The sequence below is a fragment of the Micropterus salmoides genome, unplaced genomic scaffold, assembly GCF_014851395.1.
Source record: "Micropterus salmoides isolate LMB-PRFRI ecotype aquatic unplaced genomic scaffold, ASM1485139v1 Ms_hic_scaffold_5, whole genome shotgun sequence".
Taxonomy (NCBI): domain Eukaryota; kingdom Metazoa; phylum Chordata; class Actinopteri; order Centrarchiformes; family Centrarchidae; genus Micropterus; species Micropterus salmoides.
Genome location: NW_024044237.1, coordinates 21,580,248 through 21,606,027, shown reverse-complemented (window position 1 = coordinate 21,606,027; position 25,780 = coordinate 21,580,248). Strand labels below are relative to the sequence as shown.

The following is a 25,780-nucleotide window of genomic DNA, read 5'->3' as shown; positions in this document are numbered from 1 at the left end:
TGTGTAGTGGGTGACCTCTAGTGTCACATGGTGGACACAGGAAGTGACATTTAATATCTTTGTGCAGGGTCCAAAACGAAAATCTTTAATTTAGAATTGCGTTGACCGATCTCCAGTAACGGCGCAGCTTCGGCAGCACATCTGGGTGTGCTGCCGAAGGTGTGATGGCCTGCTCATTGCAGCTTTAATCACACATTGTTTTTACTCAACAGTGTTTATTCACAAGGTAACATTTGCATACAGGCTACCATGAAACCCTCTAAAAGATCACTGACTCAACTCTTCCTCAAGAGTATCCAGTGCAAAAGTTGTGGGTTTGTGCCAATACTAATCAGTGTTAATTACACAAAAACTGTAATTCCAAAACATGTCAAAAAATGGTGCAGAAGTCATTCAGGCACATTTATAGTTGAAATTTAAACATTTAAAGAGGCAGAAATACTCCTTGTGTCAAAGTGTGCTCATACTGTATATTCTGTAATACCACAGGAGAAACACTACTGAGGGAAAGGTCACATGGGCAATTAGCTAAACCAAACACATCAAGTTATTTATGCCTCCCTCACTTCCACTGCTATCCTACCAGGAGATGTAGGCTGGAAATTGAACAATTGCACCTGTTTTCTAAACCTAACTAGTTTTAATTGACCCTGATGGAGAATGCCAAGCAAAGTTTGAAATATGTGGCAAGATCAGTTAAGACAATAAGGAATTACAGTAGACTACTGTATATAATCCTGGACAGCCACCGGGATGCATACATTTGTTGAAATGTAAATACGACTGGAGAAGAAAATTGTGGGGCAGTAATCTTTATTGTAAGATTGTCCTATCATTTAGAGAATTCAATCAGTTGTATGGCTGCCACGTCATTATTTCTGGGTCATTAGGAACCTCCCTAATCAAAGACTTCTTACTGCACTGCTAAAAGGCAAATTTAAGACTTTCTGTAATATACTAAAGTTACAGGAAAAAGTATGCGAACCCTTTGGAATTACCTGGATTTGTCATAAAATGTGATCTGATTTTCATCTAAGTCACAACAATAGACATACACTGTCTGCTTAAACTAACTCCACACAAAGAATGTTGTTGTTTTCATGTTTTTATTCAACACACTGAGTAAAGAGTCACAGTGCAGGGTGGAAAATGTATGTGAACCCCTAGGCTAATGACTTCTCCAAAAGCTAAAAGAGTCAGAAGTCAGCTAACCTGAAGTCCAATCAATGAGACAAGAATGTTCAATGAGGTTAAGAAGGATCCTAGAGTCAGCTGAAGACTCACGGAAATCTCTGGAACATGCCAACATCTCTGTTAACGGCTCTACAATACATTAAAAACTAAACAAGAATGGAGTTCGTGGGAGGGCACCACAGAGGAAGTCACTGCTGTCCACAGTTGTTCCACAGCACTACTGCAAAATATTCTGTGGATAGATGAAACCAAAGTTGAGTTGTTTGGAAGGAACACAACCCTATGTGTGGAAGAAAAAGGCACAGCACACCAACATCAAAACCTCATCCCAACTGGGAGCTATGGTGGAGGGGGCATCATGATTTGGGGCTGCTTTGCTGCCTCAGGGCCTGGAAGGGCTCCACAAATCCCAAGAATATTGCTGAACTGAAACAGATTTGTAAAGAGGAATGGTCCAAAATTCCTCCTGACCGTTTTTCAGGTCTGATCTGCAACTACAGGAAACGTTTGGTTGAGGTTATTGCTGCAAAGAGTGTCAACTAGTTATTAAATCCAAAGTTTTTCCACCCTGCACTGTGACTGTTTCCACGGTGTGTTCAATAAAAACATGGAAAGATATAATTGTTTGTGTGGAGTTGATTTAAGCAGACTCTTTGTCTATTGTTGTGATTTAGATGAAATTCACTTTTTATGACCAATTTGTGCAGAAATCCAGGTAATTCCAAGGGGTTCACATACTTTTTCCTGCGACTGTATATCCATCTGCTACTGACATGGCTTCATCAAGACTGATGCAAGGAAAAACTTCAATTACTAGTTATAGAATGGCACTATTTGATTCAAATTTTAGAATTTGTGCAAAAGTAAAAAGCTCAGACAGCTTCATCCTGTAAAAAAACAACTTGACAGTACAGTGCTACTACAGTTACAACCAGTCCAACTTTCACACACTGAAAAGGCAGTCGTACATATTTCATGTAACTGATCAAACAACAGGTTTCTCTTATTTGTGTTTTTAGTTCATATAGCAAACACTAGGTCTACGATGTCACACAATTGAGACATTTTCAAACATCTCCTGAATCTTCTTACAACAATTACATTTTTGATCATTTTTATATCCATACAAATGTATGAATAATGATATTAAAAAAATTATTTATAAAAATGACAAACCTAAACTGTAAAATGCCTCTTAAATTTTACAAATACGTAGAACTAGCATATAATCAGTTTTAAATTTAAACTTGATTAAATCAGTCTTAGGGTTATATGGAGACAATGTTCAAACATGAAGTTGGATGAGTGAGGGCTGATATTACGCTGGTGTTTACTCTGTGTGTGTGTGTGTGTGTGTGTGTGTGTGAATGAGTTATTGTATTTCTGTACTTATGGGGATCAAATGTCCTCAGTAGAATAGGAAGCCAGGGTGTCTGCAGGGTGTAAGCAAATATAAAAATATTAAGACAATATTTGGATAAATTGAGCAGGATGATTTGAGTCGAGAGGTGGCACAACTAGTGGCAATTGTGCCATTGTTTTTTCAAATAGGGGCCAACAGAGAAACTGCTTTTTCAGAGGGCCTCACATACAGTGCTTTTGATCATTTGATGAATTTTTAAAAATCTAGTATATGCCTAAGTGTCATAGTAAGTATGTAGTATAATCGTATAAAGTAGGAATGTAAGTAAAGTGCAACTATCAAGGTAAGATTTAGGTTGGTTTTAGTTATATTTAATTCTGAAGAATATATTTGAATAAATCAAATCTGATTTAATCTAAAAAAAAAACAAACTGGAATGAAGACCATAACATACTCCTGATTTTTATAGCTTCAAATTTAAAAAAATGTAAGACTTTAAAAGACCTGCATATACCATGGAAATGTTTCCAAGTGAGGACATTATGTCAGTCCTCACTACTTAAAGGAACCTTGGTCTTAGAGCTTCAAGGATTAGTTGATTAATCAATTAGTTGATCTACATAAGATTAATCATTTCAATTTCTAAGGAAAAATGCAAAACTTCTCAAATATGATATATTAAATATTTAAATACTATTAACAATATTTTCTAGTTCCTTTAGTCTTTTTTGACAATAAACTGAGTAATAGTTTGTAGTTTAGCTGTTTGTCAGACAAAACAGAATATTTGACGTTGTCACCTTGAGCTTTGAGAAATTGTGACTTGTGTGATTATCTTCAAAATTTTCTGACATTATATAGACCAAAAAAAAAAAAAATTCATCCAGAAAATAATCAACAGATGAATTTATAATGGAAGAGTTAGGATATTCGGTCTAAGTGTGTACGTGTATAGGTACAGAAATACAATAGTGTGATTGTTTGTGTGTTAGCTAAGAGGTGGAGGTGGTGGAGGTGGTTGTGGTGGCTGTGGTTGCAGGGAGGGCTCCATGTCTGCCTTGCTGCGTTTGGCTGGCAGTGTGTGGTCATGAGCTTTACGAATGTGTCGGTACAGGTCGCCCGATTGTGTGTAGCTCCGGTAGCAGTAGCGACACTCGTAAGGACGTTCCCGTGTGTGCACGATGGCGTGGCGCCTTAATGTGTATGTACATGAAAAAGTCTTTCCACAGACTCCACATGTGGGGACATCCTCCACAAAGTTCCCCATAGAGTCCTGAAAGTCCTGGAAGTAGGCAGGGGGGTCTGAATGATGCTGGGCTGTGGGTGGATGAATTAGGGAAGCGGCAAATGAAGAAGTGTCCTGGGAGGAAGGGCCGGCACCGGAAGAGGAGGAGGAGGGAGACAGAGGGAAGGAGTAGTCATTTGAATGGGAGGTCATTTGTAAGAGGCCCTGCGGGTGGGAGGAGAGAAACTGAGGGCTGTTCAGCTCCTCTTCTTGGATGTCATCTTCAAACTCATTGTCTACTCCCATTACTGGTTCTCTCTCTCTGCTTTCCTCTCTCTCCTCCTCTAGCTCTTCGTCAGATATAACAATGGCCTCTACTTTGACTTTCACATTCTCTCCATCATTGTCGTCTGTCCTCACTCTACCCATAAGAGGGTGAGACCTTTCATTTCTAGTGGCGGGTGAAGCTGCCGTATCCCCCACAGGCCCTCTAAGGGTGTCGGTCTGAGGAGCAGAGTGGAAGTCCAAGCTCTGGCGTTGGAGTGACACAGTGCTCTGGATTTGAATCTGGGGAAGCACATGCTGTGGTGGCGAGTGTGCTGGGTTTCTTTCTAAATGTGAGGTTTGGATTAACATGACCATCTGTTGTCTTCCCCTGTGGTCAGACTCTGAGGGTTTCCTAAGAGACTCGTCACGGTGCAGTCGGGGTGCGTCCTGATGAGGGCTGGGGGAGAGGCTGGCTTCTGACTGGGAAAGAGCTGACCGACCACTAGCCTGGCTCAGTGGCACCAGAGAGGAAGAAGACGAGGAGGGCTGCTGGTTACTGCTGTGGCTGGAGAAAGACACAAAGAAAGGAAGATATACTGAAATAAAGTATAGTATATATAGAGCAGAATGCACTGAAAGTCAAAGAATTAAACAAACTTACACACTGAACCTTTAAAGGACACCAGTCTAATATTCAGAGTAAAGTCTTGTTTTTGGAGTCTTCCTATTTTTACTTTTTCAACAGACACATACCTGTATGTCTCAGTGGTGCTGCAAGGGCTGCAGAGACCCTTCCCCTCTCCCTGACCTCCAGTCCTCAACCTGGCATGACCTCCCGAGGAAGGGGCAGAGGGGCCTGTGATGAGGCCCTGCACCAGCTCTCCACCTGGGGGCAGAGGAAGAGCGTCCATGCCTGGCTGCGTAGTATCAGCGAGGTCAGGACTCAGAGGAGTCTGAACTCGTGCCTCCGATGACCCCCTACAAGTCCTCTGCTCAGATTTCACACACTCCAGCTGACTCCTCTCTGCTGTTATGGATACTGATGAGAGAGGCGCTGCCATGGCGGCTGGATTCAAGCGATCTCCTGCCATGACCACCACAGGTGCAGCTCCACCATCACCCCCACCCTCACTCCCGGTCTCTATTGCCTTCCTGGCACCAGCGCTCTCTTCAGAGCGAGTGCTGTCTGCCTCAGCCAGAGGCCCTCGTTTCTGCAGTCGTCTCTTGCACACTCTGACCACCTCATTCATGTGCAGAAAGCTTGCAGCTGCCAATATGTCCTCCACTGGAGGAGACTCGCCAAGCTGCAGCACGCCTTCATAGACAAAGTCCAAAAGCAAGCCAAATGCAGCAGCCGTGACAATGTCGCTGTCGAGTGTAACAGAGCTGCTGGTGCTGTTTCCACCACTGACCCCTGGAGAGTCTGAGTAGAACATGTGGAAGAAAGGCGAGCAGGAGGCCAAAACAGCCCTGTGAGCCAGGAAACGGGATGAGCCCACCAAGACGGAGCAGTCACAGAGGAAGCCCCGCTGGCGCTGGGAACGCAGAGCTGACAGCAGCTGCTGGGAATGCTGGGGGAACTCCATCACCTGAGCAGCAGAGAAGATACAAACTAGAGAAGCGGAGCCATTATGGTAGTTCCCTAATTAGAAATATAACATTAAGTCATCTCTCTTTGGGAAATATCCATGAATGGTTAACTCATCCAAATGACAAAAGAACATCAATTTACAACTAATGGCATAAAACCATGTAGATAGTTTTGGTTGCTCATTATGCCAGTAACCATGACAATGATGGACATTTTGCCACTGAGCTATAAAAATGTTGATTTTCAAACACCACAAACCAAATTCCTTTCAACTTTATGGCAGAAGTCTCACAAGCAGAGACCTCAAACGCTGGAAATATATAAACAGAAATATCTGCATGTCTAGGAACAGTACTACAAGTGGTGGAAGAAATACTGTGGCTGCAATACCACACTCATTATGCAGAATGGCCTATTTCAAAACAATATTTATTATTGGATATTTTTAAATATGGGTGCATTAATGTGTAAGCATTACTTTAAAGATGCACTTGGTACAGGTGGGACTGTAACTACTTTATGTACTGCTGTGTATCATAACTTACTATATACTTAATTATATAACTTGTATTTTATATTTATAATTTGAATCTAGAAAGTAGTTAACTAAGTGTCAGATAATGGAGTAACTTACAACTTTTGCCACCAACATGTAACTTAGTAGAGTATAAAGTACACAAAGTATATTGCAGCATAAAATGGACATTGTATAAAAGTAAGTAACTTCTTGAGTTAATTTACTAGTTAATGTTACTTTACTTTCAACCACTGACCAGGGGTAACAGTGATAAATGTTTTGAGTGAACTAGCTAACGTTACCCCTTCAGCTAACCTATTTTGTGCTTTTCAGTTTGAACGTTAACGTCTGTAACGTAACGTTTCCATGGTGACCACTGGTAGCTTAGTCTCGGAGCTGGATCTTAAATTGTAACGCTATATACATATAAGACAGCCCAAGACAAACAGCACGGCGACCCCAATTATTCCAAATGTTGAGGTTGTCCAGCAAGAGAAACAGGCAATAAAACAGGCAGCTTCAATGCTAACATTAGTTAGCTAAGTTAGCTCAGCCTCTGTGTATTCACCGGGAGCTCCACTAACCGCAGTTTCCTTTGTTTGCATATATCGACAGGAGCTGTAAGTTACCGTGAAACATCCAGAGCTAATTCCGACATGAGACAATTATCGTAGATATGATGTATATTTTCTTACCTGCAGCTGCTGTCTGAGTGACGTTTTCTTCCAGGACAAAAACGGAGCTTTTCCTCTGTGGTCCCAGGGCACCACAGCACCGCCCGCCACACTGCCACCTACAAGCGGATGAAGAGAACAGCCAGGAAGTGCAAAACCCGTACGTTTGTTGACAGGAGTTTATTTTAAGACCACGAGTGTGATCTTGTAAAACGTTTCGCTGAGTTGAAATCAGCACATTATATGGCACAGTACAGCGATATAGGAGGAAGAAGAGGGAGAAGAGGGAGAGGAAGTCGTGGTGGAGAGGTGAGAGATAGAAGCCCTATAAATTCGGAAATTGTCCCAGCCAGCCATAGTTCAGAGACTGATTTCTGGCTTCTGACAGCCCTGTGTTGGCCATCAAGGCATCAGTATCAGTATCAGTATGAATTCTGGTCCTTAATTTAAATACACACAGCTTATGATTAGAGCTGAATTTGAGTTTGTGAGTGTTATGAGTGATCCCTTCTCTCCTACCAGGACAGAGATGTTCATCTGTCTAAATCCATGTCTTACGCTCTTCGCCATGGAGTCAACCAGATGGGTCTTCATATGGGTACAGGTGAGCTGCTCACAGTCTGGTCCAGGTAACATAAATGCCCCTTCACTGACTGTCAACAGTTTCTGTCTGACACAACTTTGATAGCAATTATAGATCTTAAGATATATTATCCTATTATCACCTTTGTTTTGGAGTTATTGTTCACTCTCAGTCTGGTTTCAACCAAACAGTTACCTTACCCTAATGCACTGCAGAATTATTTTTAATGATCTGTTATGTTGTGTGTGTAGCATGAAGGGACTCATGTTTGTTCACTCATCTGGTGTCTTGATGCTCACAGTTTTATTGGCAAGATATTTGTTTGGGTCTGTGCCTTAAACAGTAACTTGACATTTTCAATGAATTCTTGATTTAACCATTTGGGTTAAGAGCCATAGTTAAAGTACCTAATAAATCCAAGGTGATAATGTGGCATAGGCTTAACATCACAAGACTTGCACAGACAATGTAACATCATTTTTGATGATTTTGCTATAAATTAGGATTATTACTTTTAGTCTGAGGTCTAGAAATGGCAGGGGCTTTCTTTCTGCATCATTCACAACATCTGTAAAATACTTGCAAACTGTAAATTAATTCCAATACAGCATGCAGGGCAACAGAGAAAATCCATTGTCGAAATGTGACCGCAGCCATTAACAGTTCTTATCCCAATAGACGGATTCCTGTTTGTGGAAGAACTCCTGGCTCACCCGCAGTTCCGCTCATACTCATTGGAAGACGTCGAAAGAGTCGTGGCCACAAATGACAAGCAGCGCTTTAAGCTCCGCCCCCACCCAGAGGATGGCCGCATGCAGATTCGAGCCAATCAGGGTCATACAGTACAGGTATGCAGAGCAGCAGTAAATCTCAGATGAGTTATTCCTGAAAATATGTGGAATCTTGGGAATGGCACTGAGAACGGGATATTCAATTTTGTTAAAAAAAAACAGTGTGCCATGATGTATTATTCACCAGGTAGATGCTGTATTCAGTATTTATTCAATTTGCAACAAAATTGCTTTTAGATAGAACCATCTACTTTCCTGTGGACCAGCTAACATGTTACATCTCGGTGTGATCTAGACATAGAAAAAGTCACATCTTACTTTTGCACTTTTTGCAGATGTTTTTGTGGTCAGATGCCCAGTCTGTGTCTTCTGTATGAGTGTGGGAGAGTGTGAGTGAATCTAGAAATTATATGACCATATACTACACTGTACATTTACTTTCTAACTAACACAATTAACTCTGGGAGATCCCACAGCAGCTCAAACACTACACGTTGTTCCACTGAGTATATAAAAATGTAAAACAACTCTGGTGCTAAAATGCATTTTCAACTTTGATTATGTTGACTTTATTTGATTGTTAGTTTTTTCCTTTTGCATCATTGCATTTGTTGCACACTCTAGTAGTAGTTAAATGTGTTAGTATTACATTTCACTGCAAGATCTTCACATCAAGTAAGCAACAAAATTGTCACCATACTCAGATTTTACTTAACAGGCAGGTTTGTTACTCTCTTTGTCTTAGATTTGAATCTGATCCAAAAAACTCCAGTGTACCTTCATCTTAAATGCTGTGTTAATACTGGTTGCATTGCTGTGGTCAGGTAATGGATTTGGAGCTGAAACCGGTCCTGGCTGGTTCTCCAGACTGCCCTGCTGAGGCAGTTCATGGCTCCTACCTTCGCAACTGGACCTCCATCCAGCAGCAGGGCCTGAGGCGCATGAAAAGGACACACATCCACCTGGCATCAGGCCTGCCAGGGGAGGATGGCGTCATCAGCGGTAAGCTGTTTCTGGGTGTTGGCAGAGGAAAGTCAGCTGAACATTTAGACAAATAGGTTGTACAGTGTCATTTATTTTGCCACCAGGTATGAGAAAAGACTCTGATCTAGCCGTGTATATTGATGTCCCCAGAGCTCTCGCTGGTAAGCTTGCCTACTTAATGACTGCTACCCCATACACTGAATTCTGTCTATATACTGTGTGTGTGTGTGTGTGTGTGTGTGTGTGTGTATATATGTATGTGTATATATAAATATGTTTAGGCAAGAATCTCTCTCACATGTGTCTGTACAGACGGTATTGAGTTCTTCTGGTCAGAAAACAGTGTGTTGCTGACTGCAGGCGATGCTGAGGGAAAACTTCTCCCTAAATACTTCAGCCGTGCCTTAAGACTGAGACCTACAAGTAAGAAAAACTATCACATAGATTAATTTAATAGAGATTATTTTCTTTTAAAACTTGGATCGAGGACCAACATGTACTTGTTCACTGAAGTCACTCTTATCCTGTGTTTCAGGGAGCATCCTGCCTCTGCAGTAGCAGCAGAAGATACTGTTGTCATTGGTGATAGCAGGACTCCCCTGACTGTGCTAGCATGCCATGGTTGGTTGATGCTTATCCTAGTTCCCTTGGTAACACTTGTTTGGCAGGAGCATCGCAGCGAGATGTGGTTTGGTCAGCAACAGGAGAGTCCATTCAGAAATCATTCTCAGTGGGACTCAATTGGTAAACTTTTCATTATGGAAAGGATCTGGATGGCTTTAGGGAAGCATGCTTTATTTTTATATGACAATTCAATCATCTTATGCTGGCAAATGTCCCTTTTCATTTATGAGTATAGAGGCTTTGTTATCTCTACTGCATTGTTAGTGAGAAATACATTTTGGCGTACATTGACTAACAAGATAATTTCATAGCAGTTTTAAAATATATAACCCCAGTCACAAACACACACTGACAGCTGGCAACAACCAGCCAGGCCTTCACTGTAAATGGAGGAATCTTTGAGGATATTTTGTATGTGTGGTTAGCGTTAGTCACGTGACTAAGAATGGGAAAGCAGAGGATGCAGACACTGTGGTTTAGTTAACGGACTGCTTTTGACAGTTTCTTGTAAGATATGGACACACACACACACACAGCATGTGCCGGGAGATAAATGGTTTGAAACTTGAAAAAACAACAGAAATGATGATCACATGTCACGACCATAAGGAATGAAGACAACAGTAAATGAATAGTGAATTGCTGTATTTATTTGAATACATGTTTATTCATATATTTATTAAAGAAAACATAATAGTTTGTATTTTTGTACTCATTGTAGTTGATTCTTGGCTGTTATAATGTGGCTGTTGTAGCCATACATTTCAAACAAAAATCTAAGTGACATAAAAACTGCAGCTCTGGACAAAGAAAGGCTTTCTATCCTGAGCGACAGGAAGTCTTGATACTGCAAGGTAAAATAAGAGAAATTGCTGTTCCAACTGTTGATTTTATATTTCCATGATTGTCAAACCTGCTGATCCTGGACCAGATGTCCAGCAGTTTGGCTCAGCAGCAGTCCATCCTGAAGTAAAGGGGAAGTCAGCATGAGGACCACCGGAGTCCTGAACTGTCTGAACATGTTAAGTCGTTCATCCACTGATGTAGCTTGTGAAAAAGTTGGATGGAGGTGGGTTGTAACACATTTACACATAGAGAAGACTAGATAGAAGAAGTACTGTTCTGATGTGTTTGCCTGAATGCAAAGTAAAATCCAGTTCCACTGCTTTTCCACTGTTGAGACACAGAGCAGATCTCATGTGGGCGGTGAAGGACTTGTGTGTTTTAGTCTTAGAGAGCTTCATGGCCCCCAGTCAGCTTGTGGAAAAGCTCCTCATTGAGCGTGTCGCTCTTCTCACGACTGCGTGTCGACATGAAAATGTAGCCTCCGATGAACTCGTGAACGATTTTGCAGTCGGCGGTTATGCAGCTGAAAGCGATGTTGATGTTGCCTTCAAACTCTATGGCCACCTGGAGGAGTCGGAAACACACACAATGTATATGAGACTCTTTCAAGATGAAAGCTGAATTTTGGGGGTGGAAAAGTGTTGCACGAGTGAAGTTGCAGACGGCAACAAAATACGAACTTGATACATTTGGGATTCCTTTAAGAGTTCAGCTCTGCACTGTTAGAAGTGTAACACTTAATTTATGGGTAGTGTTAATAACATTGACAGCATGGATTAGCTGGAGTTCATGCTTTTTTAAATTTTTATTTAAAAAGTCTTACCTCACTTAAATTCAGCTGTTTTTCCTTAGTAATTATCACAAATTGATTTTAAATAAGATTTTATAAGATATGTTTGTAGATACAATTAGCCATAGAAACACTTATGGGAAACCTTAGCTAAAAGATAACTAATTCAGTACCACATACAGTATTCCTGGAAACAAAAGCTTGAGAGCTTGCAGACTGTTTTCCCTGACAGAAGCTAGATGGAAGCATTATATTGTTTTTCTCACCTGTTTTATGTCCCAGTTGACGTTCCACTGCTTCATGTTGTTGTAGCGCCACGTTTTCACCACATCACCCACGCCCAGGTCAATACGGATTAGACGGTTGGGAGCAATGCCCAGTACCTCGTCTTTGCGACTACCCTTAAACCTGTGGGGCAAAAACATCTTTAGCGTCTTTTCTTTTAAAATGAATCAATATTTAATCCTCCAAAACTATCAAAAGTTTTCTCATTGTTCATGGCCCTAAATTGAGGCTAATTGGCGCTGAATTAATTTTGAAAAGCTTTAAATTGAACTAACCTGACAACAACGTAAGAGAGCCCAAAGTCAGGCAGAGCTTGCCAGATCTGCAGGAAGCGCATCACTGCGTCTGTCAGTGGGAGCTGAGCCACGTTCTGGTATGCGTCCAGGATACGAGGGGTCAGCTGGAGGAGCAGGACAGAGTAAAAGGTCAGAAGAAATTCTATTTTTGTTGAGCACAATCTGGGCGCCGATTTCAGCTGCAGAACAGTTCAGTTAGCTAAAATGTGCCAAGTCGCTGTACTGCTGTCCAGAAACAAATGATTTCTGTTAATTGTTTGGCCTATTGCTAAATGTCATGCACAGTGTATAGGGTCAATTAACAAGAGATGATCCTGATCCAGTAGACCTGATCTCTGCTGTAGCTGTCATCACATTTACAATATTTATTATTTGTTTTTTTGACTCTCCTGTACCTGCTTGGCTTTGTACTTCTTATGGTAACGTGGCGAGACCAGACTATGAGGATTGATGCTTTCATCGTTGGCAGGTGTGTTGCCATGGGAACTGGAGCTGGTCTTTTGCATAGCAAGGAAGGAGCGGATGCTCTGGATCTCGCTCTGGAAAGTGCTGTCAGCCAGACTCTTGCCTTTGGAGCCCAGTCGACATGCAGCCATCCACTGAGCATACTGCTGCTCCTGGAGGGAGAGAGAGAGACAAAGCCACAGAGAGAGAGAGAGTGAGAAACAGACCTGTGAGGTTGAGGTCAGAGAGGTGACTCAGTGAGACAAAAATAGAGGTGTTGAAAGAGAAGGTGGTGGAAATAACAGGATGTCACATACAGAGATAAGGAGAGACGTTTGGGGGTGTGTGTGTGTGGCCTCACGTTTTCACAGCGCAGATAGACCTCATTCATGCCCTCAGGCGCTGGTATCAGCAGTCTGATAAGGAACTTCTGTGCTGCCATGTTAACGTCCGGTGCCACCTCACATCCTGTGTGAAGGATATATATCAGAACAACATCCAATACTGAAATTTGACATTTACGGGTTAGACATAGAATTTAAACATGGTGGGAAAAAGATGGGAGAGCGACGTGATGCACATTGAGTCAGACTTCCATGACATCTTGAGCATCCCGTCCACGCCTGAGCCCACTAAGTCATGCTCAGAGTTGATTTTCTGTATTTATGTTGTCATCTGCATTAGTGTTACATGCTTTTTTAAAAATAAGCATTACATTATCCTGTAATATGTAGTCATTGCTAAGCAGAGGTTACACAGAAGTGAATAAACAAGTTGCTAAACTATGACACTAATTCTGTTGATAACTGAGTACCTTGTTAGTGACATAGCAGGGGAATATCATAATAATGAAAAATACGTTAATACATTCTGTACCTTTGAGGTTAATCTGTTGAATGGGCTCTCCAATGCTCTCCTCTTTGCTCTTGAAGTAAGAGATGGAGGTATCCTGGAACTTGAACCAGTACTGCTTATATCCCTTCAGAGTCAGCCTCTTTGGCCTGAAACATCCAAGCACACAATTACTGAGTTTCAAAATTACAAATGCATGTTTTCATGTTATTTATTTTATTAGGAAACTGGTGCTTTGCTCTGTTCGAACCCATCTGTTATATAGGCTATGCTGATGCCGATGGTTGGTTGGAAAATTAATCTCACCTGAATATCTTTAGATAATCATTGAGTTCTGGTGCAGTCATGTTATCCTGAATGAAAGACAAAGATGTTTTTCAGTTGAGGTGAGGGTTTAACACACATCATGTCACAGTGTCTGCTACTTCTATCAGGATTAAGGCGAGACATTGTCACCCTAAGCCTGACAGTAGCCGACAGACGAGTACATCCTGTATGTCTGACCAGCATCTCCGATGCAGAGCTGCTCTCTCCCTCCATCTTGACCTCCAGTGACAGCAGGGCAGACTCCAGGTCCTCCATGGCTGCATTGGAGCTTAGCATCTGGGGCTCCGACTGAGACACCTTACTGATGTGGTACTGCAGGAGTTTGGGTGTAAGAGAGGAGAGTGACCAACTATGTGCTGGATGTTAAAGGAGAATACAATGCAATTTGTGTGCTATGTCTAGCTGTATCATCTGGATACTTACTTTTTCAAATTATTTATCAAAATATATAGTTCAGATTAAGTGGCATTTGTTTATAAGTTTGAAGACTTGATTTTGTTTTTGGATGAACTTCGGATGCTTTTTGATGGTTGATGTGTTTTTAATGCATTTGAGTTCAACATGCAGAGAGTTTGTATCCCAGAGTTTATTGGACTAAGATTAAGAGTGCAAAAAAGTGTATTAAAATATGTATTTTTTAAATTTAACCTGTGAAACAAAATCTAAAAGTATTATTAATAACTATGTCTTTGAAAACATCTGCATATAAATATGGAAACATTTGAATTCCTTTAATATGTGACATTTAAGAGTTTCACGAGTGAAGTATCCACTTCCTATACTGTATTTCATTATTATTTTTTAACGTTTCAAACCCCTATTTCCAACACATATTTCCCCTTTAGCAGAAGTGCTTTCTTTTTACCTGTAGGGCTCCAAACAGCATCATCTCCTCCTCGGTGCAGTCGATGTCCTCCAGCAAGATGGCCCAGCGTGCTTGCTCATACAGCTGGCTCAGGCGCACAACATCATACTGCATGGCCAGAGAAAAAGACTCAAATCAAGAGAGGAATGCAAAGCCAAATAAACACACATACTGTATCAATAAAAACAACACGCGCACACACCTTGGGTTCTATGTCATAGAAAGCAAAGTATTTGAAACGAAGCCAGAGTCTGTCATTTTCTTGGATGCCCTGCTGCATAAGACAACGGGATGAGTCCAACCACCTGAGAGGGAAAGACAATAAGTATGTGTTTATGAGCTTATGCAACATACATGTATATATATTTATTTTCAAATATTCATATTGAGTTTTCAAACTTCATCATACAACTTACTGGTCTGCACAAGCTCTCATTTTCCCACTTAGCCAACATGCTAATTAGACATGCACCTGCATGAGCTGGATAATACAGCTCTCAATCGATACAATAATAATAATAATAACAACAATAATACATTAATAATTGATAAAAGAATTGCCCCCAAAGTCTAACTTATATTATATATGCACACAGTCTTTAAATCAAAGATAACTCCTGTGGTTAGATTTTGACATTTTGAGAGAAAGGAATCTTGTTGGACCGCTTACACTGATGTATAATATGTGCAGTAAAGACTGTGACTGTAGAATTTAAAGTTTTTGTTCTTGTCTTATAAGCCACAGCTCTTCACTATGATGTTGTCACAGTCTTTCCATAGACTATTGCTGGTCCTAACTTAAAGGAAGGGCTTATCATACAGATATTTGTGAAAGCATACCTGCCATGGATGTGGGCCTTGTCCACCACGCTGGCGGGGCGGTACTGCTTGGCTATGACCTCGGGGGTGGGGGGAGGCTGGGTGACTGACAGCATCTTGTAGATGGCCTCCATCTGAGGTGAGTCGGCAAAGTGAGCCGGCATGCCATTATACAGACAGGGCCGGGATGCTGCACATGAAGTGTAGGAAGGTTACGGTCACATTTTCCAGGGAGTTCCCTTTGTAGACATCAGTCTACTAGTCGATATATGACTCAGTTTCTATTTTAAAATTCACAGTAACTACTTAATAAAATGGCAGTTTTTTTAGACTCCATGATTAGTCTTCTCCACTGTGCCCCAAGTGATGTTCTCAGGCCTCATCATCCCAATGTCATACCCAAACCCAAAATGCCCAAATCATTTCTCAGGGGAAAGTGACCCAAGAAACCGATTCTTGTTGATACTGCGTATAGTTCACTTAATTTGCTGTGACTATGCTTAGACTGACTATGCTTCTGCATGGACATAGTAGCATTATCTGTACAGTCATAAATGAATGGGAAATCAAAAAAAAAATTAAATGTAATTAAAACCTTTGATCTTGGCTTTTTGTTTTATAGGATTTGCTGTATTCTGCATTATATAATATATAGCACATATATCATTATTCTGCAGTATTCTTACCAAGTAGATCTTTAAATATAAATTAATAATTATAATAAATATTTGCTAAGAGCCACTAGTTATAAAATGTGTGCATGTCAAGCCTGCAGTGTGAATGATGTGTGATGGAGTGTACCCGAGGAGAGGGGCACCTCGGTCAGGTCGTAGATCTCCTCTGCCGAGTCCTTATCTTTCTTCTTCTTTTTCTCCTCTACGGGCCGAAGGAGGGAGAGCTCCTCGGGGTGACGGATATCTGTGTAGGAAATGGATGCAAAGATAATTAGCTTTATTAACTGAATGTCTCAGCTATAATGCTGACAGAAATTAATATGTAGAGAAGGGACAGCCTGATCACTATGGGAATGGTGCAGTGACTGAGGCTACATGCTGAGGCACTGGACACCTGACACTAACAGTACAGCATATATTCATATATACATTTTTGTAGGTCATCCAACCCCAGATGAGAAGGAAAGTATGCTGCTTCTTCCAGCTTTCCAACAGCAGATTCACGTCACAGTGAAACTATATGTTCACTTGTGGACAGTGTGTTGTGTTTAAGTCTGGGAAAAATATGACACAAAAGATACTTTTTACATGTGGTACAATTGCTTTCTCTCTCTGTTATCAGCTACTGTTTGAGCAACTCCATCCTCAGTGACTCTAACAAGTACATACTGAATCTGAGAAATTAATTGTACTCAGTTCCTCAGAACTGAAAAGTTCGTAGGTTTTGTGTGTTGATAAAACTGCTTTTAAAATGTTGTACTGTTGTATTAAAATGAAGTGTGAATTTATTTGAATGATAACAGACATTAAAAAAATACATTTTTGTTTATTTAACCACTCCTGACCAATTTATCATCCGACTGGTGGACCAATTTCTTGCATTAAATAAACTCTGTTGCGCAATGGCAATATGCTAATATTTGGGTGTTAGGATCATTGACACCTTTGGACATGTATACAGCACATTTGGAATATGCGTCTCAAGTGGGCTTTTCCCCCACTTTGTACTCAATTTAGCTCCACCATCGTTTGGTTTGTTGATAACTGAACCAGTTGTTATCCAAACATACAATAAAGAAATTCATCTTTTGTCAATTTAACTGTTCCCAGCCAATTTGTCATCTGATTGCATGTGTCTGACTCCAAATCAGAAGGTTGCGTGTTCAAATCACATCAGGGTCATTTCTTGTGTTTACTCATCAGTGTTGTGTTTAAGTCCCGGAATTACGCATTGTCCAGTGGTGAAATATGAGACAAGTCATGAAAACAGCATAGTCTCAATAAGGGTTTATTCCTAACTATAGCATTTTCTGATTAAGACACGTGGGATATGTCTATATTCGGGTTTTAGGACCATTCTTTGGACATGCGTCTCAATTGGGGCTTGTCGCCCACTTTGCGACACATGGCCTACTATGATCTAATCAATTTAGCTCCACCAGTGTTTGGTTTGTTGATAAGTGGACCAGTGTTACTTGCTGGACAGACTCTGTGGCGCAACGGTAGCGCGTCTGACTCCAGATCAGAAGGTTGCGTGTTCAAATCACGTCAGGGTCATTTCATTTGTTTGCTTATAAGTGTTGTGTTTAAGTCCTGGAATTACGAATTGTCCAGTGGTGAAATATGACCCGAGTCATGAAAACAGCATATTCTCTATAAGGGTTTATTCCTAACTATAGCATTTTCTGATTAAGACACGTGGGATATGTCTATATTTGGGTTTTAGGACCATTCTTTGGACATGTGTCTCAATTGGGGTTTGTCGCCCACTTTGTGACACATGGCCTACTATGATCTAATCAATTTAGCTCCACCAGTGTTTGGTTTGTTGATAAGTGGACCAGTGTTACTTGCTGGACAGACTCTGTGGCGCAAAGGTAGCGCGTCTGACTCCAGATCAGAAGGTTGCGTGTTCAAATCATGTCAGGGTCATTTCCTCTGTTTGCTTATAAGCGTTGTGTTTAAGTCCTGGAATTATTTTGAAAAGAGATTAAACCAAATCTCAAATGCTCAATGCTCAAATCACATTACTTTCCCTTGATTGGGACACAGCAGAGTCCACCTTACATTTCCAAAACAGATTTGTGCAGGTGTAGTTGCCCAACTACAGTTGTGTAACTACTGTATAATAAAGGCACTGCAGATACAAACAATATACTGTAGAGGTGAGATAAGCACTCATGTGCGGAGAGTTCAACTTTCTAGTTTGGTTAGTTGACCAGCCAGGCACCTCAGTTCTCTGCGATTCACAAATAGATACGTATTCATGTTGTGGTACAATTGCATTCTCACTCAGTTATTAGCAACAGTTCATGCAACTCCGTCCTCAGTGAGTCTCACAAGTACACACTGAATATGAGAAATTAATTGTACTTCTCATAAGTGGATTTAGTGATGAAATAACTTGTGAAAATTGTAAAATATAAAACTTTCTGTTGCTGGCCTCTGTCAGGCATGCGCAATGATGATGCAGTGAATAGTGACGATTCTCTCTGACCAATCAGTACTCTGCTGTGTTTTCACGTCACATTTTAGTATTGCCTCTGCTCGCTTGGAACCTCGATGGAGGTAATACGAAAAAAAGTACCTGTAAGCAGATACAAGTACAACTTTTACACAATGAAAAACCAAACAAAGGCGAGTCGAGTCGAGCCGAGTCGAGCTGGTACTATACAGTGGAAAAGGGGCTAAAGTAGGTAGGTTTTGTGTGTTGATAAAACTGCTTTTAAGGTTTATGATGTTCTGTTGCATTACAATGAAGTGTGAATTCATTTTAATGATAACAGACAAGATTTTTTTTTGCCAATTTAACCGTGCCTACCCAGTTCGTCATCCAATTGATGGACCAATTTAGAGTTTGAAACAGACTCTCTGGCGCAACGGTAGGATGTGACTCCAAATCAGGAAGTTGCATGTTCAAATCACATCTGGGTCATTGAGGGAACTCCTCTTTAAACAAATTTTATCTGAATATGTGACTCAGGGTTACTCAGTAGTTGGAATTATACATATATATGATCTCTGATACTTATCACTTCGAAAATGGTCAATCGGCAGTGTTGTGTAGTGCGTCTGAGTCCACATCAGGGTCACTTATACTGTGACTTACAGTTTTTGATATATCATTAGAATTATATATATATAATTAAGCTAAGCTTGAAACCACAGCTCATCTTTATTATATTAACTTAATGTGTATCTATCACTAATTCTTATTCATCAGTTTGTAGATTCACATAAAAATTTAGTTGATGGCAACTACAAAAATGTATGTGACAAAGTTCAACTTTATCTGCAAACTATTTATTTGGTATTACGATAAAGATATTACGATTATTACAGTAAGAAGATACATTAAGGGACTAAACCTGTTGCTTCTAATTACTTTATCTCAAGGAGGATTTTGCATGTTTCAGAGGCACATAAACAAAAGAGGGAAACCATCTCTATCCCGTAAGGCTTCAACTGCCAGTAATGGGCTTCCTATTCCAGTAAAAACTGTGGAATATAAATCCAAAGTGAATAATTGGCTAATGGAATGCCTTGCTTGCAAAAAACAATAGTTTCTTCTGTCTTCAAGTAGCAAGTATTGTTGAGGGCTTCTCTTCTGCTCTCCAGTGGAAGTATTTCCTTTGTTTTTATCTGCAAAGGGATTTATCAGAGGTTTATCCCTGTGTGCCTGCTCCTCCTCCATGTGTTTTAACTACCTGCATTGCAGCGTTGTAACTTTGATACAAATGAGAGCTTTCCTAATCTGTATATCTGCTCTCTCTAAGCTGCTTTTCTACTGACGGATTTCATTATTTCCCCTCGGCCTGCTGCTTTTCAAAACCTTTCCAGTCTGCTGTCACCTCCTGGGGATTTCTGGTGAGGAATTGAGACCAAGAAGTGCCAAAATAAGACTAAATGAAAGCATGAAGCAGATGGCAAAAGTCTTGTTTTCTGGTAATGATGTGTGTGTGTGTGTGTGTGTGTGTGTGTGTGTGTTGGTGCAGCCAATTCGACTGCAACATATTAATGAGACATTTTTTCACATCTTGGAGAATAATTAGGTTGTAAAGTGCTTTTATGGTGTGAGTCCTCACACACAGGCAGAACAGTGAGAAGGAGAAGTGAAAAAAGGAACAGTTAGTGTGGATGGAAAATATGTTGGATGGTGTGGATGGAAACCACTGTTTGATGTCAAAATATGCATCTTTATTTTTTTTTAAGTAAATGAAGGGTTTAAGTAATGGCTTAGTGAAAGTAGACTATGTCTATTGTTACTTGGATTTTTGGCAGTTTTGGTGCCTTAATGATAGGGGGAACCAAAAAGTAAAAAAGAAACAGACAGAAAGAAGAAAGTAAGCAAATAAGGCAGGGTGGAAAGAAAGAAATAAAGTTCAGAATTAAGAATAACAGATTAAGGATGGAAGGAAGGAAATAAATAAATAACTAGAATAAGGAACGAAATAAAGGAAATAAAATAAAGAGACTGAGACTCACTGAGCATTCTGCAGATGCCCATCACGGTCTGGAAGGCGGGGGAGGAGAAGCAGGCCCGGAGCCTCAGGGTAATGCCGTTAGGCAGACCCAGTCTCAGTGGCTTGTGTTGGGGCATGAAGATAAGCCGGGCGTCGGCGTGGATGCCATATTTCTCCAGAGTCCAAGCTGTCCGCAGCAGCCACCGCTGCTTCTGCTCCCACCATAGCGCATGGTCCGACCAATCACGCGTGATCTCTGCAGGGGACAGACACACTCAATTTTATTAGTAAGTCCTGACATTTTGTCCTGACTTGCCGCTTTACCACTAAAGAGACTCTGTGGCGCAACGGTAGCGCGTCTGACTCCAGATAAGAAGGTTGCGTGTTCAAATCACGTCAGGGTCATTTCCTCTCTTTGTTCATCAGTGTTGTGTTTAAGTCCTGGAATTACGCATTATCCAGTGGTGAAATATGACCCAAGTCATGAAAACAGCATATTCTCAATAAGGGTTTATTCCTAACTATAGCATTTTCTGATTAAGACAAGTCATGAAAACAGCATATTCTCTATAAGGGTTTATTCCTAACTATAGCATTTTCTGATTAAGACACGTGGGATATGTCTATATTCGGGTTTTAGGACCATTCTTTGGACATGCGTCTCAATTGGGGTTTGTCGCCCACTTTGCGACACATGGCCTACTATGATCTAATCAATTTAGCTCCACCAGTGTTTGGTTTGTTGATAAGTGGACCAGTGTTACTTGCTGGACAGACTCTGTGGCGCAACGGTAGCGCGTCTGACTCCAGATCAGAAGGTTGCGTGTTCAAATCACGTCAGGGTCAGGCTCGTTTTCATGAACACAATGTTTAAAGAGGTGGTATTATGCTTTTTTGCTTTTTCCCTCTCCTTTATTGAGTTATATATCTTTTTGTGCATGTAATAGGTTTGCAAAGTGAAAAAAGCCCAAAGTCCACCCCAAAGTGAGTTCCCATCTCTCACAGAAAACACTGCTCTGAACTGCCTGAAAATAGCTGGTTTGTAGTCCAGCCTTTACTTCTGCTTTCTTGTGATGTCACAAGAAAATACCTGTCATAATGCTCGCTGAGCGACTAGTCTGACACGCCCTCAAAAACACTGGTGGAAAAACACTGAGCTGCAGCGCCCACCTCTCCTCTCCCTTCCAAACACTAGCTACCCTCCAGGCAGTCAATGGACATGAAGTTGTTACTGTGATGTAGAGACAGAGCTTGATTAAAACTTTATGGATGAAAAATACTTTTGTTACAGATTAATAACTCACCACTCTGAAACTCTTGCTCCAGTCCATATTGCCAAGCTGGTTGGCAACATGTAGCCTACAGCTGAATCGAAGCTGTTTACCTCTTTTCGCTGACCTGCCCTTCTCTGCTTCTGATTGGCTAGTAGTCCTTAACTAGGAACTGCGCATGTGCAACTCCCAACAAAGATCATTTAGAGATAGATGTATCACTCTATAGCTAAAACAAAGCCTTCAACACAGGGTGAAAAGAGGAGCTGCAGCAATGTGCAGTATGACAAAAAATATGGTGTTTTTTTGAAAATGAAACCATGTAAACCTGTTCTGGTACAACCTAAAATAGGATTTTGAACCTGAAAATGAGCATAATACCACCTCTTTAATCAATTTAGCTCCACCAGGGTTGGGTTTGTTGATAACTGCAACAGTAGTGTGTCTAACTCCAGATCAGAAGGTTGTGTGTTCAAATCACGTCAGGGTCATTGTGTGAACTGCTGTTTGCACAAATTATATCTGTATAATTAACTCTGGCTTACTCAGTAGGTGGAATTATACATATATATGAACTGCAAACACATATCACTTTGTAATTTGTCTACCGGCAGTGTTGTGAAGTGCATCTGACTCCACATCAAAACGTTCCATGTTCAAATCATATTACTTTCCCTTGATTGGTACACAGCAGCGTGCACCTTACATTTCCAAAAGAGATTTGTGTATGTGTAGTTGCCCAACTACTAGACTGAAAATACATAACAAGGTTTAATAAGCAGAGCAAGCACAGACCTTATGCCGAATGTAACTTTTTACGATTAAGACACGTGGGATATGTCGATATTATTTGAGTTTTAGTATCATTCTTTGGACAACATTCAGAATATGTGTTTCATTTGGTGTTTTAAATGAATATTTTATTAAAACACTAATTGGTTTAGTAAGTACATGGTTTTAGTGAGTAAATGTTCCATCACGATAACCTGTTCTACAAATGCAAAGCCTCATGACACAATAGGTATTGTATTCATGTTGTGGTACAATTGCGTTCTCTCTCAGTTATCAGCAACAGTTCAAGCATCTCCATCCTCAGTGAGTCTCACAAGTACCCACTGAATCTGAGAAATTAATTGTACTCAGTTCCTCAGAGCTTAAAAGTAGGTAGGTTTTGTTTGTTGTTCAAACTGCTTTTAAGGTTTATAATGTTGTACTGTAACAGACAATAAAGAAATTAATTTTTGTCAATTTAACCACTCCCAAACAGTTTCATCTGATTAGTGGACCACTTCCTAAGACCAAATAGACTTTGTGGTGTAATGGTAGTGCATCTGACTCCAGATCAGAAGGTTGTGTGTTCAACTCACGCCAGGGTGTTTACTTGTGAATAGTGTTTTTAACTTCAGTGTGTTTAAGCCTGGGAATTGTGCATTGTGTCTAGTTTAATAATAAGAGCACTAACCTACCCACCAAATCCCTACAGGGGTCATTGTTTGTGTTTCTAGCTCCATTTAATGGATGACATGTTAGACATGAGTGTGCATATTTTATAGAGAGATATATAAGCTCTCCGTGAAATGCATTGTCAAATACTTTTGGCTTTTCTTGTAGTTATGAAAATCTTTAAACCATGAGCAATTTTAAATACTACATGGACAGTAGTTACTGGATGAGGTAAAACACAGTTTAAATGTGTTGATATTAGCATTAACGCACATGCTGAATATACTCAGGTTATTGCTTGGACAAACCCTTGAAAAAAATTATTTAAAGTAGATTTTGGGCAAACTGAGGAGTATATACTGTATGTTACACTGGTGACATTACATATATAAATATATAAATCACATGTTTAAATAATACTTAACTTATGATATTAATGATCAGAAATCCTGTTAAAGTGTTACTGATACACAGAATGTGAATTCTTGTGTGTCCATGCAAAGTATGTAACTATTTTTAGTCTGTGCACCGTTACTGATAGAAAGACTGAGCGAAAAACAGAGATAGACAGACAGACTGTGACCCACGTGTCTTTTCCACCAGCTTTAGGATGACCCCTCCGATGTGGAGGTCAGATGCCACGCTGATGGTGACAGGTGGCGCATCAGACCCCAGGTCCTCCACTATGACTGACAGGTCCCATGCCGCCATACTGGGAGAAAGAGAGAGAGAAATGCAGGACTGACAGAGTGGAAGAGACGAATACCAGGAGGGAAGATAAAAGCAGGGAAGGAAACATGGAGAGTGAAATAAATGGTAGATTTATTAAAGCAAGGACAAGGAGAATAAGAACAAGACGTATAATTAATCACTTCATTTGTTTTTCCACCACACTGATTAAACTGCCAGTACCATCTCTTCAGGTGATTCCATAATGCCAAACTGAGTGATTTAGCAATAATTTTTTGCTATATAAGACCTATATATGTGAGAAATTGTGCACTTTGATATAATAAAATAAATTGTTAAAATGCCTGGGGAAAACATTAAAAAACTCTTTAAGACTTTCAGAATAAAGTTTCATGCCTAAAATATGAAAGACAATTTCAGTTCTACTACATATTAATGACTAACAGGCATTTTAAGAGGGATAAAACTGCTGTGAAAAGTTGAGTTACATATGCCATAACTGTATTAAACTAAATTTAAAACATGTGTAATAGAACTAGATTTATTTCATAACACAAAACCTGCTTCAGTTTTCCAGGACATTTCAGATATTAAATGAGACAAAGAGGACAGATGACCTATCAATCAAAGTTTACTCATGGTTTAATATCACATTACACTGGGTACACACACTGAATGGGTGAGTTGATTCTGACATGTCCAGTTTGATGAGCACTTCCTGTTTCTGACTCTATCTATCACCAGGGACACGCACTTCCGCTTTCTGACCCACCCAAGTTGAGATGTTCATCCAATGCCAATACAGAGACACTGCTGTATGAAAGCCCATTGTAAAGATCTCACATTTAATGATCAAAATGTAAGTCTTTTCCCCATGCATCTGTATTTTCAAAGACTAATATTACAGACAATGGTGTAACAATGAAAAGATGACATGCCTACACCCCTCCTTACCTCTTAGAGGCCTAACCTTATCTGCATGTTTCTGAATATAAATTAAAATATAGATCTGTGACCAGTTCACTTTTTACATTGATACTTTGTATTTTGACCTAATAAATGACACCACATCTGTATATTTAATACAAAAGTCTCACACATGCACACCCTGCCCTAAATCGCTCTCTCTTTGTCTGTCTTTATGCTTTCTCCCACACTGTCACTCACACACATACACACACACACACACAAACACACTTAGAAAGAAAATACCTTTAGTCCCCTCTGTCTAAGGTTTTGAGAAGTGGAAACTTGGGGACTCCTGTGCTACCGTCAGATCTCTGAAGAAGTTTCCCAGGCTTTTTGTGAAAATGTGCCGCTCTCGGGCTGGGCAGGTTGTGGTCTCTGTAGCTGTGTCTGCGCTGCTTGTGTCACTTCTGTCGAGAAAGGCTTGTTCCTTTTTTTGTCAGTTTCCGCCAGCCGGAAATGTGAAAAGGGTTAAACGTTTGACTGACAGGCTGTGTGAGTGATGCATTTTAGGCAATGTGTGTGCATGTGCAAACAGCATTGTGTGGGAGATAACATTTGAGATATTAAATGGACATCCTCCAACATTAAGGCATTCCTCCCTTTGTTTCTTTGTATTTCTTCCCCCTTTTCTTGAGAATTGCAAGCACACATACAGTAGATTAGTAATCATATTTTGTGTGTTGCAAGGTCAGCAATGAGCAGATTTAGGGTGTGGGTTATGAATCTTACATTAAAGTAATGTCAGATGACATATAACTACAACAATTATTTTTTGATCGAATTTTTCATGAAATTAAAAAACCTGAATTGAAAACTTTCCTTTGTAAATTTAATTTAAAATTATAAAGATTATTATTAATAGTTAGTTCACAGGAAATGGCTACTCACACACCTCTTTCCCTGCCCCTCTCTTCCCCTCTCCCCCTCTCCCTC

The 25,780-nt window shown here is 40.3% G+C and overlaps 3 protein-coding genes and 4 non-coding genes across 9 annotated transcripts; 5 read left to right on the top strand and 2 right to left on the bottom strand.

Annotated features, from left to right (window-relative positions):
- Positions 1–796: 796 nt before the first annotated feature.
- On the bottom strand, positions 797–6,944 carry zbtb3 (zinc finger and BTB domain containing 3). 3 transcript variants are annotated; one of them, XM_038699749.1, is made up of 3 exons: positions 6,853–6,944; positions 4,803–5,638; positions 797–4,614 (listed from the first exon to the last, which is right to left on the bottom strand). In XM_038699749.1, exons 2-3 carry the CDS (start codon positions 5,633–5,635, stop codon positions 3,546–3,548), a joined length of 1,902 nt encoding a protein of 633 aa, XP_038555677.1. In that variant the 5' UTR covers positions 5,636–5,638; positions 6,853–6,944; the 3' UTR covers positions 797–3,545. The 3 variants fall into 3 exon arrangements, with proteins under 3 accessions (XP_038555677.1, XP_038555679.1, XP_038555678.1); XM_038699751.1 differs by having other exon boundaries at positions 4,803–5,661; positions 6,853–6,936; XM_038699750.1 differs by having other exon boundaries at positions 4,803–5,691; positions 6,853–6,900.
- On the top strand, positions 6,885–10,516 carry trpt1 (tRNA phosphotransferase 1). Its single transcript, XM_038699758.1, has 7 exons — positions 6,885–7,140; positions 7,354–7,435; positions 8,093–8,262; positions 9,030–9,207; positions 9,294–9,350; positions 9,502–9,612; positions 9,725–10,516. The coding sequence occupies exons 1-7, from the start codon at positions 7,075–7,077 to the stop codon at positions 9,745–9,747; spliced, it is 687 nt and encodes a 228-aa protein (XP_038555686.1). The 5' UTR covers positions 6,885–7,074; the 3' UTR covers positions 9,748–10,516.
- Positions 10,444–25,266, bottom strand: fermt3b (fermitin family member 3b). The gene is made up of 15 exons (XM_038699748.1): positions 25,091–25,266; positions 23,776–23,929; positions 20,497–20,730; positions 16,139–16,255; positions 15,359–15,527; positions 14,721–14,823; positions 14,519–14,626; positions 13,831–13,965; positions 13,633–13,679; positions 13,351–13,475; positions 12,836–12,942; positions 12,426–12,647; positions 12,010–12,134; positions 11,716–11,857; positions 10,444–11,223 (listed from the first exon to the last, which is right to left on the bottom strand). The coding sequence occupies exons 2-15, from the start codon at positions 23,897–23,899 to the stop codon at positions 11,044–11,046; spliced, it is 1,938 nt and encodes a 645-aa protein (XP_038555676.1). The 5' UTR covers positions 23,900–23,929; positions 25,091–25,266; the 3' UTR covers positions 10,444–11,043.
- On the top strand, positions 17,497–17,568 carry trnaw-cca. Its single transcript has one exon. It is a non-coding gene; the product is annotated as a tRNA-Trp (tRNA).
- On the top strand, positions 17,872–17,943 carry trnaw-cca. Its single transcript has one exon. It is a non-coding gene; the product is annotated as a tRNA-Trp (tRNA).
- Positions 20,808–20,879, top strand: trnaw-cca. The gene has a single exon. It is a non-coding gene; the product is annotated as a tRNA-Trp (tRNA).
- trnaw-cca lies at positions 21,249–21,320 on the top strand. Its single transcript has one exon. It is a non-coding gene; the product is annotated as a tRNA-Trp (tRNA).
- Positions 25,267–25,780: the final 514 nt, after the last annotated feature.

What these genes read in the sequence shown, in the direction of transcription:
- fermt3b (XM_038699748.1), bottom strand. Translation starts at nt 23,899, where the DNA reads ATGGCGGCATGGGACCTGTCAGTCATAGTGGAGGACCTGGGGTCTGAT. An exon ending in CGAGGTGCCCCTCTCCTCGG is followed by an intron (nt 15,528 to 16,138) that starts GTACACTCCATC and finishes CTTCATGTGCAG; the next exon opens with CATCCCGGCCCTGTCTGTAT. An exon ending in AGAAGTACAAAGCCAAGCAG is followed by an intron (nt 12,135 to 12,425) that starts GTACAGGAGAGT and finishes CTGCTCCTCCAG; the next exon opens with CTGACCCCTCGTATCCTGGA.
- zbtb3 (XM_038699749.1), bottom strand. Translation starts at nt 5,635, where the DNA reads ATGGAGTTCCCCCAGCATTCCCAGCAGCTGCTGTCAGCTCTGCGTTCC. An exon ending in AGCACCACTGAGACATACAG is followed by an intron (nt 4,615 to 4,802) that starts GTATGTGTCTGT and finishes GTCTTTCTCCAG; the next exon opens with CCACAGCAGTAACCAGCAGC.
- trpt1 (XM_038699758.1), top strand. Translation starts at nt 7,075, where the DNA reads ATGGCACAGTACAGCGATATAGGAGGAAGAAGAGGGAGAAGAGGGAGA. An exon ending in ATCAGGGTCATACAGTACAG is followed by an intron (nt 8,263 to 9,029) that starts GTATGCAGAGCA and finishes TGCTGTGGTCAG; the next exon opens with GTAATGGATTTGGAGCTGAA. An exon ending in GGAGGATGGCGTCATCAGCG is followed by an intron (nt 9,208 to 9,293) that starts GTAAGCTGTTTC and finishes TTTTGCCACCAG; the next exon opens with GTATGAGAAAAGACTCTGAT.